Below are 19,520 nucleotides of genomic sequence, written 5' to 3'. Positions count from 1 at the left end.
TCAATAATTATTTAAAAATGTGAACTTTCTAAGCAAAACTGGACAGGAATGAAAATGACTTATTTGTCATTGTTATCTAAAACTCCAGGCAAATACAACATTTCCAATTTTCCATACCAGTTTGGGAGGCTGAAAAAGGTAGGCAAGTTCATTTGCTACTTTCCTATCTTCCTTACATGATAGGAGTCCTAAAATGTGTGTTTATTCAAAAATCATAATTTGCTATTATATGCAGATGGCTGAATTATGGCTTGCAAATCATGACGTACACAGTTAATGTTCTATGATGAATTGTTGCTCCCAAGAAAAAGAAAGTGATGGAGACAACCTCCAGCCCATCAGGGAATCAATAAGGGGAGCAAACAAACCCAAGGGTTAACATTGGAACCAAATCTAAGTCTTATAAATGGCTTTAGAGGATTGGATTTTGAAAGCCTATCTGAAGTTCTCACTGACTTTTGCTTGCATTTGCTGCAGTTCCTGTTCCAGTCTCTCCTTCTCTTCCCTCAGCATCTTGTTGGTTTCTATCACAACATTCATGGTCTCCGTCTTCTTCATCAGCTCTTCATGCTGAGCAATTGTTTTTGCTGTCACCTAAAATTTACAAAAGCAACAACGTGGTTTTCCTCAGCTATCTTGCAGAGGCACGTGTCTGAAGTGAGCTGAGGGCTCCAGAATGCAAGCCACTCAAGTACTACTAATGATGCTGACATTACTGTCAACGTTCTGTGTACCCAGCGCAAAAGGAAAATTCTACATGTAATGCCCAACAAGAATGAATGTGCGTACACACCTGCACTTTTTCTCTCTCTGCATTCAGACTTTCCTGAAACTCCTGAAGTTCCCTCTCCAGATGTTCCACTCTCTGGCGATAGCGTAAGCTCTCCACTTGAGCTACCTCAAACCTGGTTTCTGCAATCTCCTTTTCTCGGCGTATAAACCTGAATGGAAGAAGGACCCAATGTAGATTAAATACCTCATTTCCCCCCTTATTTCTGCTTCTTTAACAATAAAAAAGCAAGAAAAAGTAGAATCAGACAAGATCTGGTGGCACAGAGGTGCTTATGGGCTTTGGTGACTGTGATGGCAAAATGTATAGTAGCTGCAGGCAAGTCAGAGCAACTGCCATCAGCAAAGAACTGATACAAAATAATCAAGACTGTGGAGATGTTAAAAACTAGATATTGCTTGTCCAGTACTGGAACACCAAAGTCTTCAATTTTGTGCATCCATAATTATTGTTTCTTTGCTGTAAGAATAAGGAACAAAGAATATTGCATGCAAGTCATAGGACCAGACAGATTATCAAGTTGATCGCAACGAATTCAAGCTACTTTAAACTCTGCTGATCTCGGGGGTGGGGGGAATTAAATATTCTAAATAAATAAGGACAAACACAGGCACAACAAGAAATTGTAAATTTAGGAATAAGAAGTGGGTCATGGGACTGTATAGCCAAGTGATTTAACCAAGTGATTTTTAGGGAGAGTTTCACTTTTTAAAAAACGCAGTCACCAAGACTTGAATGTGAAAAGAGGAGCCTGCCTCTTAGCCCTTTCCTGATAGGCCAGTTCCCTGCTGAAATTACCCCCACACCATGTTGCTTCTATCAGAGGAAAGATACAAGTGCCTTTTCCAAGGAATAGCAAAAGGAGCTCAGTGAGCGTTGTTTTCAGAAGGGAAATGGCTGCTAGGAAAGGATGCAAGAATGGCCTCTCCCATCCCTGACAACTTACCCCAGTGGCTACATTTTGCAAACAGTAAAACCATGTCTCCACATAATCATAGAACAGAGAACTCCAACTTGAGCTGGAGCGTAAACACCTAAGGAAGAAGGCAATGGAAAAAGAGGTGCTCTTCTTCTGCTCAAGGGAAGACAACACACAATCTCTAAAACAGTTCAGTATCACACCTGCACCAGACTTTCGGTTTTCTCATTTCATCACAAATCCCAGCGCTCAGAATTTGGAAACAGCTCTTTCTGAGAGAAGCACAGTAGCTGCAAACCCTTATCCACAGTGACCATGAGACAGGAAACGCATCGAGACAGGAAACGCATCATGCCACGAAAAGCAACTGACTGTAAAACAGATCCAGATCAGCTCCCCTCAGGTGCAACTCAGCACAGCTCTTACCTGAGAATCTCCAGTATTTGCTCCTGCGATTTGCCTTCTTCACTGAGAGAGACATTTAACACGCCTGGTGCCGCTTCCTTCACTGAAGCCATCATCTTGTCACTGAGGCTTTCCAGCTGCTCATGCAGCAGTCGGTTTTGTTTCTCCAAGTCTTCGCAGCGGGACGCAAGCTTCGAAGCTTCATCCTATCAAAAAAAGAACGGGGTCACGGCTGGAGCTCAACCCTGAAGAAAAGTTGCAGGATTCTATAAAGCTTTAAAATGGTAGCTGCGATCTGGCCAAAAAGACCCGTACCTTCAACATCCTCTCGCGTTCCTCCCATGAGGCTTTGCTCTCTCGCAAGGTGGATTCTGCTTTCTGAGCTGCTTCCTCCAGTTGCTGCCTTATCGCAGAATTCTTGGCCACTTGGTCTTTGGCAGCCTGCAGGGCTTCAACGTCGGAAGCATGAAGCATCAGCTCCCGCTCATATTTGTTTTGAGCTTCTGCAGCTATCTTGGCCTGTAAGAAACCACCAGTCATCACCCCTTAACCATCAAGAGACTCAGTGGGCTGCATCCCAACCAGCAATGAAGGAAGGAATCCCTCCGGACCACCAAATAGGTTATGATGGGGACCATAGAGAAAGGGCAAGTGGGTTGGACACTGCAGCAAGGAGGGGAATTGGGCACGCAGAATCCAACCAATAGTTTTATTTCTTCCTATTTCTTCCCCCCTCCCCCAGTTATAAGTTTAACCTCTTTGAGAAGTAAAGTGATATGTGAAAACATAAGGGGGGGGGGGATTAGAAGAAAAAACATTTCCTATAATAACAACCTTGGCAATTAATCTAAAACTGAAGGTCAATTTTTTAGGCAGAAGAAATTTATGGGATTAACATTTTCTTGCATGAGAATACAAAGAAAAAAACATGGAAAAGATTCCTAACTAAACAGTACTCGGGGACTTCACATGATTCAAAACTCAGGATCTATGGCACACACAGAGCTCTCATGGGTTTAAACAACAGAATATTTTAATGTTTACAAAGAACACAGATGAGCTGCCACAAAGTACCTTCTTAACGAGATGTGTTATTAAAGTATGTCAAACCTTTTCATTTAATCCATGGATCCCTGTTTAAACAGATTATAGCTTTTGTAGCAGATTCCTTCACACACACACACACCCCAATAAATTTAAGCTTAAATTCTCTAGCAAAGTGCAGACAAGAAGAGTTGGATTTAATATCCCCCTTTCTCTCCTGTAAAGAGACTCAAAGGGGCTTACAAACGCCTTTCCCTTCCCATCTAACAACGAACACCCTGTGAAGTAGGTGGGGCTGAGAGAGTCTCAGACCTAGATAGGAACTGACCTTGGTGTTTCAGATAGCCTGGAATAATTTATCAGTTTCATCAGCATGGCCAATTGGCCATGCTGACAGAGGCTGATGGGAATTGTAGTTCCTGAACATCTGGAGAGCCGCAGGTTCCCTACCCCTGGACTAGACCAAGGTCACCCAGCTGGCATGTGTTAGCACAAGCTAGATTAGCACAAGTTAATCTAGTTCACCAGATAAGCCTCCACATCACAAGTGGCAGAGCGGGGAATCAAACCTGGTTCTCCAGATTAGAGTGCACCTGCTCTTAACCACAACACCATGCTGGCTCAGAGGCAATTACATGTCATCTCAACAGAAAGGAATATGGTATCGATGGCTCCTATAACCAATTATTGTGTTCTCCAAAAAGTTAACATCCATTAAGATTCCTGTCTTGCACAGAAATTAACTTAGAGATGAGAAGTATCTGGACAGACATCTTTATGTTTTTGAATCTGTCTGTCATTGTATAGATACCCAAACTTACTTGTTCTTGACAGTCCCGTCTGGCTTGCTGCTCATTAGTAAGAGCTGTGCTTGCTCTCTGAAGAGATTCTTGAACTTCAGCTTTAAGACTGGAGAGATTTTTCTTCAGCTCACAAAGCTGTATGGAAAACATCATGAAATTGAGTGTTTGTCATTTTTTCTAAGACCACCGGATTTCAAAATTAGAGTTGGAAGGCATGACATATAACCTTTTATTAAGGAGAAAATATATTATCGATTAGACGGATTCAAAACCCTTGTTTGCTGCATTTCAGTTCTCTTTCAGTTCACCAACAGCCTCAGAATACTTAGCACAAATCAACAGAATTATGCTTCTAATTTCTGCAGAAACTGCAATTGCCAGAGGAAATATAATCTTCCTTTTCTTCCTTGTTGTAATTGGGCTTGTTTGCCACCAGCTGGCACTAATTTTTTCCACTTGCAGATGGTGTTATCCTCCCCAATAATTTCTTGCTTATGTTGAAACCAACAACTGGAAGTTTTGGCTGTCTTATCTAACCGGAGGAACGCTTCTTCTGAATGGTATTATTTCATCATCAGCCTCCAAATGTCTAAAAGAAAAGTCAGCTCTATTTTGCCCACCTCAACTAATCAACTGCCCAGACATAAACAAACTAAGATGGATGACTTTCTTTCAGCTCAGTTACAGAATTCTCAAGTTCTTGAGGGGTTCCCTACCTCTAACAGATTTTCACCTCTTGTAGATGGAAAGTTCTTCTCCTTTCAGCATGTGAGGATATTCCCCACCCCCTTTCTTTTCCATGAGGTGCAAACCCAGTGAGTCCATCAGTGGGAGCCATACCTGCTGAAACTGCTCCATTACCTCTGAGTCCCAGCAACTTTTTTACAAATGTACTGGAAGAACTGGCTGACCAATGTTTACTATCAGCAAAGTCCTTTCAACAAATTGAGAAAAGAATGAATCAGAAAGCTGCTCAGAGAAAGATGATGCCATAATACCTGCAGCTCCAGGCTTTCAACAGCTTTCCGCTTCTCATCCTGAAGCTCCTGTTTTTCCTTTTCGGCCTCCATCAACTTCTTTTCTAGCTGGGACTGATACTCAGAAGAGTCCTTCAAGCGGGCTTCAATGGTTGCACGAACTTCCTCAGTCACCTACAAAACGAAACTCAATTTTAAGCACAAGTATGGGCAGTCCAAGCTAGCCTGATCTTGTCAGATCTCAGAAGCTAAGCAGGGTCGACCCTAGCAAGTATTTAGGAATACCACGGTTGTGATGCAGAGGCAGGCAATGGCAAACCAACTCTGAGCCATCTCTTGCCTTGAAAACCCCAATAGGGGTTATCGCTTGACACCAGAAAAAAAAGGGATCCTGATATAAGAGACACTTCCAGGTTTTGTTGGTTGTAGAGAGGAGGGCTGAAGACTGAAAGTTGGGCCAAACTGGTCAACCTTTGTTGCACTAAATTCCCCTAAATTTAAACAAATAAAACTGAAGTACTGTTTAGCTTCCTTGGACATAAATTAGATGAGAACAAGTTGTTGGCTTGCGAACCTTGCTTAATCAAAGAATAAAGCTAGTTGATGGGTCAGTCCAGGGCTAACAGCATGCTTGACAGTTCACCCTCTGATCCTTAACCAGGGGAATAGGCAACCTGTATAGTTGCTTGTGTACTAATGGCACGGGTTACAGTTGAATCAACAAATTCAACCTTAATTCGCTTTGGAAGCCAGGGATCCCATGATCTGCAGTCACAAGGATCACACAGCTCTTTTCAACATTCCCCTCTGCTCAGCAGCTATTCCCAACCCCAGGAAAGTTTATTCCTATGGTACTGGGACCTGTTTGTAGATTAACAGCCACACTCTGTCTCTTCAACTGCTGGAAGAGAACAATTTCACTTCCTCTCCACTAATAACTACCCAGTCCACAAGGCTATTAATCCATACAGATCCTATGGCCATGTGAATTAAGTTATCTGGTGTCAAACAGCTCTGTGGGGAAGGGGAAAAAAATCTGCAACCACCACCATCTTCTGCAGACGGATTGCTGGATCGCAATCATAAGGCTGTCGATTCCTACTGATTTTATGTACAGAGCTAATTAATTTAACGCCCCTCAGATCTAATCAGCTCTCCTCAGAAAGGACAGATTTTAAAATCTGGAAACATTAAAAATACAGCCACAGTTCAGAACTGTGGTATTTCAACTAGGGAACTACTACAGGAGACTACGACAGATACATGTATGGGAAGCGCTTGATCTTTTGCATAGGTCACTGCTGGAAAGTGCTCCAGTGCAACACAGGGCTGCAAACAGTCCAAAATAAAGTTTTTTAGGAGACAACGTATTACCTGCTTTTCTTTGTTAAGGGACTCCTCGAGGCTCACCACCATTGCTCGATACTGCTCCATGTTGCTTGTGGCTGTCTTCAGCCTTTCTTTCAGATCGTTAACTTGCTCCTCTGATTGTCTCAATCGACTTGTAAGTTCATCCACGTCCTCACTTATATTAGGCTGGCCTAACAGAATTGAAAACTGTCAACACCAGAAGCTTTCATGGAATACCACAATAATGCTTCTTCTTCTTGGTATATATGCATGTGCAGGAATGCACACTCAAAGAGTTTTGTGACTGTTCCCTTCAAATGAAGCTATCCGAGCATTAACTTTCAAATAAAATGGAATCGCAGCCCCTACAAAAGAGCTTCGGAATTCTACAGCTACATGGTTCTGCATGCGACAGTTGTGATGTCTTGTTACAAAAAAGGTATTATTTTTCCAATCTCCTAGAAATTCTGCCTGATTATATTAAGAAGAGTTCAGATTTATACTCCCACCCCCCTTTCTCTTCTGTAAGAAGACTCAAAGGGGCTTACAAACACCTTTCCCTTTCTCTCCCCACGACAAGCATCTTGTGAGGTAGGTGGGGCTGAGCAAGTTGCAAAGAACTGTGACTAATCTAAGCTCACTCAGCAGACTTTGTGTGTAGGAGTGGGAAAACAAATCCAGTTCACCTGATAAGAGTCCACCACTGTATGTATTATTCACTTGTTTTAGTTTATCTGAAAATCGCCAGAAGAAGGAAGAATGCTGGAGAATGATACAAAATTCACAAAAATTTATGGTTTTGAAATTCATTTTAGGAATCATTGGGCATACTGAATTTGAAGAAGCCAGCCCCAAACACAGGACTTGATAAGGCTATTTATGTAACAAAATTGACTGGTTTTATTTAAAGTTTGGATCCTACACTTATGCAACAGAACTTTCTTCCCCTTTCTTTGTAGCCACCTTTGCACCCCCAAGATTCAAGGACGCTCCCTCCTTGAGGGTTAGCATTGAGAATAATGTTCAGGTCTGTATGGAAAGGGCCTCCCCAGCAGCAGACCTTGAACCTGCAGAAACAGACTAAAAGAATCAATTCTTAATTTTCTCCCTACTTTTCTGCCTCTTCAAAGCTGGCTTCTTCATATTTAGTATGCCCTCTGATACCCAAAGTGCATTTCACTACAGCAAATTTTAATTACTGGCTATTGTGGGTTTTTGGGGCTGTGTGGTCATGGTCTTTACTCCTAACATTTCTGAAAATGATAGCCACAGACGTGGGCGAAACGTAAGGCGCAAAGACTACCAGACCACGGCCACATAGTCTGAAAACCCTACGTCAGTTGATTCCAGTCATGAAAGCCTTCGACAGTTCTGTACAAATGCCAATTACTTTTGTATTTATCTGGTATTCCATGTATTTCTTTCCAACTAATAGAAGTTAAATTTAAAAACACGACCATGGCTGCCGACCTGTATTAACATATGTTGGACCCTTATCGATGAGGAAGGCAAGGTTCAAACACACAAGTGTTCATTTTTGACCTCTCACCTTGCCCAGGAGCTCGCTGTGATGACTGGGAAGCTAGCTGAGCCTCCATGTTGTGAAGGTGCTGTTTCAACGCTGCATTCTCTTTCTGGGCATTCTTCAGCAGTTCCTTTGTGTTAGCATGAAGGTTCGTTTCCGTTTCAAGCTGTCTTTTGGCATCCAACAAATGAATCTGGAAGTGCATTTGTGTACCTTACTCCACAAGGCAGACAGCCTCAAGTAAAGTACCTAAGAACCAGGTGGGCACCTTGGAGCACCTGTACATTTAAGCCTACTGTTCTGGTCACCTGTCTCAATAACCAAACCAAGCCGCCCAATAGCACTTCCAAAATCAGTCCATTCTGATTATTAACCCAAAAGAAACCCAAGGGCACCAATAAAAAGAACTGATGTATCCTACTACCTGTCAGCAGATAAAACCCAACAACTCCTGGCTTTGGATTTATAAGACCTAGCTGTAAAGTTGGGGGCACCCTGCTGATAGCAAGACCCATTCAGCAGGCTCAACAGTTGGGCAAAAATATCAGTCAGTCTAACATGTAGTTCAGCTGATATAGATCCCCATGTATTCTGATGTGGGTTTGCCTACTGAACCAGACAGGGAAGTCTGACTTTACACAATAAGGGCATACAAGCCCTCTTGCTTCTGCTGGGAATGCCAGATCCTACCGTCTATTCCACTCTTGCATAATTGAAATTCCTCCACCTGCCACTGATCCCGCAGCAGTGCTGGAATTGTTCCTGGCTTCTTCTTCGTGGGATGGTTCCACACCCCTTTTCTATCTCCTAGCCCCATTGGGAGTCATTCCATTCTGCATCTCCGATGCTCTGGCAAAGTAACTGCTTGCTATCAACTCCCACAGCCTGGCCCACACAAAAAGGAATTCCCGTTTCCTCCCTCTTATCCAACCAACCAAACTTAACAAAAAAACAAAAACAATTCCAGCATAAGAAAGCACAATTTTTTTAAAAAAAATTCAAAACCTATTTTCACTCTGCTCAAAAAGCCCTAAATAGTCTGTGACCTGCATACTTCTGAGACTGCCTCTTCCAGTACATTGCTTGAAGATAGTTATGATCAGAAAATGAAAATCTGCTGGCGATTCCTGGCCTGGGAGAGGTCTGCCTGGCCTCAACCAAGGCCAAGGTCTTTTTGGCCCTGGCCCCTACCTGGTGGAATGCTATGTCTGGGGAGATCAGGGCCCTGCAGGATCTACTGCAATTCTGCAGGGCCTGGAAGACAGAGCTCTTCCACAAGGCATGTGGTGGAGGTAGCTGTGGTGTTCCATCATATGCCCTCCCCTTTCCCTCTCCCCTTTCCCTCCATCACCCTTCCCCATTACTTACTCGATTTTACTGTTCCTTTCCTTCCCTTCCCTTCCTTTTCCCCTCCTGATTAGTTTGTATTAACTCCCATCATTAAGATAAAGTGATGTATGATTTTAGGTAGATGGGTATCTTAGCCTGAAACAAATAAGAGATAACTCCAAAACTAGAATTTTGAAGCTATATTTATAGTGTGTTTATATTTATTGTTACGTTACTGCATTATTCTATATTGTGTATAGGGAAAATTGGAAACTGCCCTGAGCCTGGAAGGGGAACGGCGGTGTAGAAAATTGCACCAATCAATCAATCAATCATACCAAAGACTGGCATGTTCCTCTTATGCCCTAATACTCACATCTTGGTTTTTAGAAAGCGCGTGCCTCTGCTCCATCTCAGTCTCCAGTTTTTTCTTCAGTTGGGCTATTTCACGCTCTGCCTTCTCTATTTGATTATTGAGTCTTTGCTTGGTTTCCGTCTCGGACCTTTCCAAGATCACCTAATGAAAAAGACATTTTTACAGGCGCAATCCTTGGCATCAGGCACTCTCAAACTCAGTAAACTCCCAAATATTGCTGTCAATTCTTACCTTACTCTACATGCAAACATACAGGGGAAAGGAACAGGTTTCCCTTCTATGTGCACCCTTTACTGCTAACAAGATGAAAAAAAGAACATGTGGAAAGGGGAAGACAGAGCTGAACACACCTGAATAGACTGTAGGTTAGTAAGCAGCATACTCTGTCCTCTTCGCTCTGCTGTCAAGGTTTCTTTTTGCTGAGTCAGGCGGACCTCGGCCATTTTCAAGATATCTTTTTCTTTTTTCAAGTTTTCTGCTCTCACCTTGGAAAGATTACATTTGATTTTCCCATTAGTTCAGTCCGGGAAAAATTCAGTGTTGGCATCTAAGTAAATGCAGATATCAGTCTGAAGTTCAAGGCTCAGATCAGAGAAACTGGAGGAATGAGGTGACAAAGCGCTGATGTGGCAGAATAGATGGAACCACTTGACTGAGACAGTTCAGGTGGAGAATTTCAGCTTGAAACATTCCTTCATATAAAACTTCCATGCAAGTAAAAAACTACCTGCAGGGAGAAAAGTCCTATTCCCTCTTCTTTGTCTAATGTGCTGATCTATAATTTACAAGAGGTTGGACTTCCAGAAGACAGGGCGTTTCATTCAGTGTGAGCTCTTGTTAGCTCTTGGCTGCACTCACTGAAAGGGGTGAATAGCTAAAGTGGATTTTGCTGTTCCACACCGTAAAATCCAGGTGTAAACTGCACTGAAAGTGGATTCCAAGTGAATTATTTTGCATGTGCAGAAGGGGCCCAAGTCTAGTGTTTATACCTTTGCACCACACTAGCTCTCAATTATGGAACAGGATTCTTGAACTGTTATGCGTTATAATGCTTATAATGAGAATAAGTTTATAAGAGAATAAGCTTATAAGAGAATAAGTTAACTTATAATGAGAAAACAATTCATATAACGTAATTACCTCAGCCACAGCTAATTTTTCATTTGCTCCTCTCAGTTCTTGAGTCATAGTATTGATTATCTGTTCCTGTTTCTGAGTTGTCGCTGTGAGTTTCTGGATTCTGTCATGCAATGATGTTATCTCTCGACGATATCCTTCAACATTATCCTGCAACATCTCATAACTTCAAAGATCCGGTTCCAACCAAAAATAGCAAAATCAAAGAGAAGAATCCTGATGTTTATTTTGTATGCGGTTTTAAACTGAGGAGTCAGTTACCAAGCTGGCACTGTATAAATTAAATTGATAATCTTATTGATTGCAAACTGGGAAGTGCACTGCCATGTTTTGATTCTGTAAAATATTAATGTTTCAGGAATTGATTTATTGAAGACATTTAGAACACTGCTATGCAGCCTTTTCTCCCAATGCAGGGGCCCCAAGACAGGAAACATTAGAACAATTTAGATATTAAAAAACATATAAAGAGATTTCTCAGCCTCAGGGAAAGTTCACAATACAATTTACTTCAGTAAAACAAGAATAAAACAGAATAAGTTGTTTGAAGAAATACAAACCCACCATTATATTACAACATCTAGCCATGAGGCACATAATGGGAAAAGAAGAAGCAGAAGTCATAAATGATTCTGTGGCACTCCCATTTCCTTAACAGAGATAGTAGAGATCAGGAAATATTATATTTGCACTTTCTTGGCTGGTGGGTTACAAGGAAGAAGAAGAAGAAGAGGAGTTTGGATTTATATCCCCCCTTTCTCTCCTGTAGGACTGCCCTTCCCCCCTCACAACAAACACCCTGTGAGGTAGGTGGGGCTGAGAGAGCTCTGTAGAGCTGTGACTAGCCCAAGGTCACCCAGCTGGCGTGTGTGGGAGTGCACAGGCTAATCTGAATTCCTCAGATAAGCCTCCACAACTCAAGCGGCAGAGCAGGGAATCAAACCTAGTTTCTCCAGATCAGAGTGCACCTGCTCTTAGCCACTGCTCTTAGCCACTACGCCACTGCTGCTCCTCATCACAAATTGGGAGTCTCAAAGTTCTGTTAATTGCAGAAAACCAGGCTAGATTGATTGCACAGAAACATTTTATTGCCATACCGCTTTGAAGCAAACTCAAGTTGCGTAGAGATCTTTGTATTCTGAGACCTCAAGTCTGTGACCTGTTCTTGGAGCTTCTCGTTTTGTTCATTCAGAAGTTTGTCATTCTCAGCCTTCTCTTTCTTGTAGGTCTCAAAAACCTCCTGCAGCTGGAGAGTGGGTTAAACATATGTGAACATACATTAAGGTCCGTACAACTCTAGCCAGAAAGCAGGCCTCTATAGTATCTAGCAAGGGGTGGGGGGTGGGTTGGAAAAAGATCAACAGGTACCTGCTTAAGGGCAGCCTTGGCCTCTACAGCTTCAGTGGACTCTGTCACTGATACAACGGCTGGAGTTGACATGGCCTGAGGTGTACCTGAAGGGCGCTTGGGGGTCAAGGTCAAAGTTGCTTCTTCTGGCAAGGTGTTTGCCGCTATAAATTTTAAAAAGCAACATTTTTCAACCAATAGAGAAGAAATCAAATGCTCACCTCAATCACAAAGACCGTCCTTCAGCAGCATATTCAGGGCCTGTTCTAGTATCTCCAAATTATATTAACAGAACACATATACAGCAATTAAGTAACTATAAAAATTGGGCACATTTTCATAAATGCACATTTTTTCCTTGTTTACTTGTGTGCGCAGAAACAGTTTTTTAGAATTGTAGAACCTGCTATTCCAATTCCAAAGCCTTTATTGGCATTATAAACTACAGAGTTAGTAGAAAAGTAGAAAAGAGGCATTTATCTACTAACTGAGACATTAAAACATTAAAATGCATTAAAACATTAAATACATGTAAATGACATTAAAATTAAATTAAGTTTAAACTGTTCTAACAACCAAATTTGTTTCTTGTAAACCGCACACATATAAATTACACTTAACCATTACTACTATGTAGAACGTGATTGTAGCTCTGACCAAATAGTGCCCTCAAAAAAGAGCTTTTGCAGCATTCTCACGTACAAGATCACAGGACCCATTGAGTAGAAGAGTTCATCTGGATGGTAACCTGACAGTGATTTGGAGCTCTCTAACAATGGACAGGGATGTTACATGGAGCTGAGTGATAGATTCTCATTATATTGGACACTCAATAGTACATGTTGAACCGTCTCAGCTCTTGACAACGCTATGTTACATTGACATAACCTGTTCTCATATGGAGTGTTATTATACCTGCCTCGCTAAGAGTCATAAGCTGTTAGGGTAGAGCATTAAAAGCGAGCCAAAGTGTACACTCTATGTTGTTTGGGGTTGCACAGAATGTACTAGATAGTTGGCACAGTAATCTGATGGGACAATTCCCAAGGCCTGTGGGGAGACAGCTTTTCCCCCCCTCCTGCAACATTCTCAGTTTCTCTCGTTCAACTAAAACAGATTTAATTTCATTATGAATTCTGATGGCAGACATAGTTTGGAACTGGTCAGCTGTTAAGCCCATGTTGTTAAGTTTCTTATCTATGTCAGCCAACCATTTCACAGATGTAGATTCTGATAAGAGTTGATGTATAAAACTATTGGGTCTGGGCTCAAAATGAATTTGGGTCCAGTACTTAAGTACTCTTGTCCATGCCATCAGTTCCATACTATTTTGTCCAGTTTCTCTGCATAGGGTGTCATATGGGAAGAACCTGCTATTTGTGATCCACTGATATTACAAATTAAGTGTTCCTCCTTTAAACCCTGAGCTGGAAAACAAAGCAAAAATGAATACCAATTTCTTATCAACTCCCAATTACCAATCTACAGCTGTGTTTCTTCTCTAAAAACATGTTTTGTATGAAGACTCAAAAATGAGCTTACCACTTGAAGTAACCTATTCCTCCCCCCTACTCATGGGCAAATGGACAAATTTCAGGCTGTTAAAGTCACAATTTGCCGCTAGGCCATGCAAGGAAAAGGGAGGGGTTCAACCTCTATGTTCTCTGTTTTGCTATTAACATTTTAAAGGGGAAAACACATTATTTCTCCCCAGTGTGTAGCGCCAAGGGGGCCAGGGGGGGAGGGGTGCGGGGGGGGCGTGACGCACTGGGCATGTGCCCTTGGGGGCATGGAGGGGATGTTCTGGGGTGGGCAGGGGCGCAAGGCGACGTGTGCCCCGGGCACAGTTCCCGCTTGCTCCGTCCATTTCTCCCCCCACTCCCCACCAATGCTAATAGCAAGAGCTGGGGAGCTTGTTTCCTCCTCTCCATCTCTCAACTGTTCTCTATTACGCAACAGGATGAACAGGGAAGCTTACAGGATCAATCCTTTTACAGAGAAAATGGCCCCTTCTACCTAGTCTGTTTCTCACTGCATGTGACCAGTCAACCAAGAGCCTTTCGCACAGTTCAGCATAGGTTGCTGATATGACCCTACCTTGCAGTGGAATGGCAACCCCAGTGGTCTGTGCCAACAAGATGCGATACATGTCACGCTGACGAACTATTGATTCCACCAGCTGCATCTGGTGTTGCCGGGATTCACGCAACTTTTCCAGCTCATTGATAGCTTCATCAAGTTGATTTTGCAGCTCAGAAATCCTGTGGTGGACAAAAGGTAGTTCTACATGAGACAGTAAAAGGAGGATCTGAAGAAAGACTGTATGGCCCAAATGAATATAAGCTGGATTAGGAGACAAGGACTGAAAGCAACGGGATGAACGAGAGAATATGCTTTCATCTTCTATCAGGTGCAACATTAACATCACTTTAGGAGAATGCAGACATTTCTGAAAATGTTCACTGACACCAAGAGAATTTTAGTAGATAATTTGAACCCCCTACGTTCTCAGCCTGACTTTCTAAATTTGTTTGATTTACTGAATTCTGGCGCAGTTTTAGATACACGGCACAATGATGGAATCAGAAAGATCTTCTAAGAATGAAATTAATGGAGAGAGAAATAAGGATCCAGGACCAAGACAATAAAGACCAATGCAAAATTCATTGACACCTCTTACTTCATTGAGAAAACTATAGCTCACACCTAAAAAGCAGTATGCAATATAAAAATGTTCAAACATGTATACAGGACAGAAAAAAAAACCAGAGTTCATGGCTTGGATGCACCAGTGTATTTCTGTGGATATTCTGAGGATAAGGGAGTTCCTCCTACTGAACACATCCTTCCTGCCTGCTTTTTCCTGCTCTAGCCCAAATGTTAGGGAAGGAAGAGGTGAAAAATCTACGCTCAATGGATGGAAATCCTTCTACCCACAGAAACTCTCTAGGTGCTCCAAGCCACAAAACTGTATCCGGGATGTTCTGTTCTTTCCCTCCCTTCCCCAGCAGCTTGCAACATTTGAAGAGGTGTTGTAAACCAAAAGCCATTTTAGGCTGTTGTGCAGATGAACTGGATGAGATCACCAATTCCTCCATTTTCATCCCCAGACCACCTGTAGGACACAAAGCGCCTACATTTGGGCCTTCAGGATTTCTGATGAACTTTCACCTTTCGCTACCATCTGAAAGTAGTGATAAAGAGAAGCTTACTTGGTTGAAGTTGTCTCTTGCTCCTCTTTTTCTTTGGCTTCACCCAGCTCCCGAAGAGCTACCAAAAGGCGCTGATTCTGCTGCTGGAGTTCCTCGATGTTTCGATAGGAGACCAAGTGCTGGGATATCACTTCCGAAGAGCTGGAGATGTCAGCAGAGCTCACTTCGTCCCGGATAACGTGATTGCCTCTGGCTTCTTCGAGTTCCATCAAAAGCACTCTTATCTTTTGAAAATGAAATTGATTGTCACTTCAGTCACTGCAGGAACTGGGGCTACGTGAACATACACAAAGTAGCTTTATATGGACATTACTGTCAACTCAAGCTGGCAGCAACTCTCCAAGGTCTCAAGTAAAGTTTTTTCACACCCCCTGATTCTTTTTAACTGGAGATGCTGGGAACTGAATTTGGGACCCTCTGCATGCTAAACAGATGCTTTTCCACTGAGTCATAGACCCTTTCCAAAAATAACCAAACCCAAACCCTTCATTATTCTAAAAAAACCCTAACTTTAAAAAGCCCTTCGTTCTTCAGAACCTGCAGCTTTTCTCTAATCACAGTAAAACAGAATGTTCAAATATTGCTGAAGCAGCAGTTGCATCAGCAACATGTTAAACTGATCTTGTGCTTAATTTAAAAAATCAGTGGGACTAACAATTCAGCTGTTTCTCAAGCCCAAGAGGTAATGTCAGTGCTCAAACCAGGACAAAGTTCAAAAAGCTAACAATGCAACCCTAAACATAGTTACACCCTTCTTAGCTCACAGAAGTCAGTGGGCTTAGAAAGATAAAACTCTGCATAGGACTGCACTGTAAGGCTGCAGGCCTAAATGCATACTTAAATAAAAGTTAAGTCCGACTGATACCAGATATTCTTCAGATTCTGCTGTAAACTGCCCACAAACTAACCTGCTACATGACGGTGTTAAGGCCTAATAAAGTCTTTGAATTGAACTGAATTGAAAACTAACCTGCTGTGAAAGATCCTTGACTTGGATGTCGAGCCTCTGGTTCTCCCTTTCAAGCAGAGAAGCCTGCTTGTTCGCTTGATCAGCATCATCTTGCAAGCGTTGAATTTCCTGCAAATCAACAAATCCATAAATAATGAAAACTAGAAGAGTCATCTGTACCAAGATGACCATGAACAGCTATATGCTAACAAGACCATCGTGCCTCCTTGATTAAACTGGGCTGTAGCTTATCAATACTATATTAATGAAACAGAGGAGGAATGGGCTTGCCTGGCCCCCACCCCCAAACAGCAGCCCTCTGACCCACATTGCTTGCTGACAGGGTCTGCCAAGCCCCGTCAATGCCAACCCTTGAGGCGTGGCACGGGGAGCAGGGAGAGATTTTCTTCCACCAGTGGAATATTGATAGGATATAATCCGTTCTCTACTGGAAATCAGCTGACTGATCTACCTTAATAGGTCAACAAAGAAGGGAGCAAATTCTACTTTTAGGAGCCTATGTCCAGCTCAAAATAGCTAGATTAAGAGCTAGACTAAACAGCTGGCCAAATCACGCAGTGAAGGTCTTGATGGTCTATGCCACTACAGGCTGCGGATTAAATCTGAATGCACCCCCATCTGAAACTCTAATCATATATCACAAACTAGCCTATCAGATTGGATACTAGAATAGAAACCTGACAAATTATTTTCTACAGGCCTGAGTGGATTTTTTGGGTTTTGTTTTTTTAAATAGAGAGAGAATTTAAACATGCAGTCTTCCTCTGGAGTGGTGCAGTTCAATCAGAGCAGAAAAGTCATATGGGGAAAGCAAGTGCACGTTAATTATGGAGCCACACACTGGCAACCAAAATGTAGGGGAAAGATCTAAAGCTTACCCAACAGAAAGTTGTTGTGTGCATGAGAAAAAATTTCTCACTGGTTAAAAGCAAACATTTTAATTCTTAACTAAAGTTTCTATGAAGTTTTATACTGACCTTCATAGCTTGCTCAAGTTTAGCAGCAAGACTCGCAACTGCTTTTTGTGAGCGCTCATATTCTTCACGTTGACGCTTCAAAACAGGTGCTTTAGCTTCTACCTCCTGTACTATTTCATCCAAGTACTTGTTAATCCTCTTATTCTCTAATTTCTCCAGCAGCAGCTGATCTTGTGCTTCAATATATGCATTGTAAAGCTGTGTCAAAAAGACCAAAAGTAAACCTGTAGACACACATTTCTCTTCTAGCCCCTTTCCAGCTTCGATGTTATCTTGCTTTCTGAGCCTAGTATGCGTATAATTTTGTACGTGCATGCATACCATCAAGTCACAGTTTGATGTTCAAATAAGAGACCTTCAAGGCAAGAGATAATGCCTGCCTCTGTGTTGGCTAAGAGTTCTGAAAAAACACAGACTGGCCCAAAGTCATTCAGCAGGCTTCATGTGTAAGAGTCAAACCCAGTTCTCCAGGACAGGGCCTGCTGCTCTTAACCACTGTACCATGCACAATTATCATCTTCTAAGTTACACATTTCTGAGAGAACTACTGTGGGACAGCAGCCACATAACTGGTCCCCCACCTAACCTCCCTATGAGGGTGCCTCATTCAAATCCACGGGAGCATGGCACCTGAATGCAGTATCCATTTCCTTGTGGACTTTTCTATTTATTTGCATTTTTGTTATCATTTTTGCAGAATGAGCCTTGACGTTTCATTACGAGGTCAACACTGAGTCTAGATTTCCAGCTAGCTTGTTCTTGTATGGATGACTGGTTTGTTACATACTGGTAGACTTGTGTACATTTCCATTTAAGATTGTAATGAAACAAATAAGCAAAAAGTCTGTTATTGCACTCCAGTTGGAGGCTTTATTTTGTCAGCATTAAGCTATAGCCTTGTGGTACAATTTTGTCCTTTACTACCTTGGGCAGCATCTAGGCAAAACAAAGAAATGAAAAGATAGAGACTTCCAACAAAAACATACAAAGCTGGATGGTGTTTTCTTACATCACCAGTGAATCAACTCTCCAGCAAAAACAAAATATTCCTTTGTGACAGAGGGCTATTCCTTTCCAATGATCCAAACCCTCTAAATTCAACAACTGTGTTATTGTAATTTCCTGCCTACATATAACCTCCTTTCTCCATAAAACAGTTCCTCGATTCAGGCTGTAAAGAATTAGTTTATGGAAAACAAAACATAAATAACTACAGCAAATTTAATGCTGTCTAGTAAGAAACCAAATTAAAATGGTTCTATTTTTATATACTTTCCCCACTGAAAGCCCAAGCCAAAAGCTGCATTCATTTACACGAATAAAAGAAGAATCATCTAGCAAGGTTATTCAAGAAACTGGCGCTCCCTCTATATATACGGCTACCAGATACTACACAAACTGTTTGGTTTACATGGGACTCAAAGCTTGTTTTCTCTGGAAAAATCACAGGAAGGTAATCGAAAGTTATCTGTGAAGACTATTCCATATGTAGATTGTTCTACTACAGACAAACACACAGAGAGACACACCAACTGCCAAATACTATAATACCAGCTAATTTAATTCTTACCTCCGTCAGTTTCATGCCAGGTTTTACCACCTTAGCTACCGCAGCAGCAGTGGGAGACATGGCTGCCAGCTCCTCCTCTGAAAGGATGGCCCCTAGAAAAGAGACACAATGGAGCAAGATTTTTAACATGAAAATGCTTTTAAGATTTATCTGGTAGAAGCATGGAAGAGAAGAGTCTGGATTTATACCCCCCCTTTTCTCAACCATTAAGAGTCTCAAAGCAGTTTATAAGCTCCTTCTCTTGCTCTCCCCACAACAGATACCTTGTGAGGTAGGTGGGGCTGAGAGAGTTCTTAGAGAATTACAAGTGGTCCAAGGTCAGCCAGTAGGCTTCATGTGGAGGAGTGGGGAATCAAACCAGGTTCTCTGGTAGGGTCCCCTCTCTTAACCACTGTTTTCCATTGCTTTCAAATACTGTAATAGTACATGCCCACTTAGTAGTAAAATTACTTGTAATTCTAAATTGCCTGAATTTCTCTAAAGTCTATTCTATAGGGGATACAGACCTTTACGCTTGGTTGCAGAAACCAAATCATTGGCATTGTCCAGCTCTCTCTCTAGCTTGTTAATCTTTTCCTTCAGCTCTTTTTCTGTCGCAGCATTTGACTGTTCAACCTCAGCCAGCCGATCCTGTGTTGCTTTATTTGCTAACAGTCATAGGAAGGGGGAAAAAAAGTTGACAATATTTATAAGCTCTCAAAGACACCAGAAAAAATTAATACCTTCCACCAAATCTATCATACTGCAAGACAACACAGCAGACCATGCAAGTAGCATACAGTTTGAATC

At 42.0% G+C, this 19,520-nt stretch overlaps 1 protein-coding gene across 2 annotated transcripts in view; it reads right to left on the bottom strand.

Annotated features, from left to right (window-relative positions):
- Nucleotides 1-19,520, bottom strand: part of TPR (translocated promoter region, nuclear basket protein) — a 56,899-nt gene that overhangs the window by 26,051 nt on the left and 11,328 nt on the right. For both annotated transcript variants that reach the window (XM_048482495.1, XM_048482494.1), the window contains 19 exons: nt 19,238-19,378; nt 18,732-18,823; nt 17,162-17,359; nt 16,185-16,292; nt 15,215-15,438; nt 14,100-14,263; nt 12,024-12,166; nt 11,753-11,901; nt 10,659-10,821; nt 9,869-10,003; nt 9,519-9,659; nt 7,838-8,006; nt 6,313-6,479; nt 4,960-5,112; nt 3,980-4,096; nt 2,430-2,633; nt 2,136-2,320; nt 794-941; nt 457-594 (listed from right to left, as the gene is read on the bottom strand). In XM_048482495.1, the coding sequence (XP_048338452.1) occupies nt 457-594; nt 794-941; nt 2,136-2,320; nt 2,430-2,633; nt 3,980-4,096; nt 4,960-5,112; nt 6,313-6,479; nt 7,838-8,006; nt 9,519-9,659; nt 9,869-10,003; nt 10,659-10,821; nt 11,753-11,901; nt 12,024-12,166; nt 14,100-14,263; nt 15,215-15,438; nt 16,185-16,292; nt 17,162-17,359; nt 18,732-18,823; nt 19,238-19,378 (2,939 nt within the window). The remainder of the gene's footprint in view (nt 1-456; nt 595-793; nt 942-2,135; nt 2,321-2,429; nt 2,634-3,979; nt 4,097-4,959; nt 5,113-6,312; nt 6,480-7,837; nt 8,007-9,518; nt 9,660-9,868; nt 10,004-10,658; nt 10,822-11,752; nt 11,902-12,023; nt 12,167-14,099; nt 14,264-15,214; nt 15,439-16,184; nt 16,293-17,161; nt 17,360-18,731; nt 18,824-19,237; nt 19,379-19,520) is intronic.

Source organism: Sphaerodactylus townsendi, unplaced genomic scaffold (assembly GCF_021028975.2).
Source record: "Sphaerodactylus townsendi isolate TG3544 unplaced genomic scaffold, MPM_Stown_v2.3 scaffold_18, whole genome shotgun sequence".
NCBI classification, from domain to species: Eukaryota; Metazoa; Chordata; class Lepidosauria; order Squamata; family Sphaerodactylidae; genus Sphaerodactylus; species Sphaerodactylus townsendi.
Note: the sequence above shows the minus strand (reverse complement) of the source record. Positions and strands in the feature narration are given on the sequence as shown.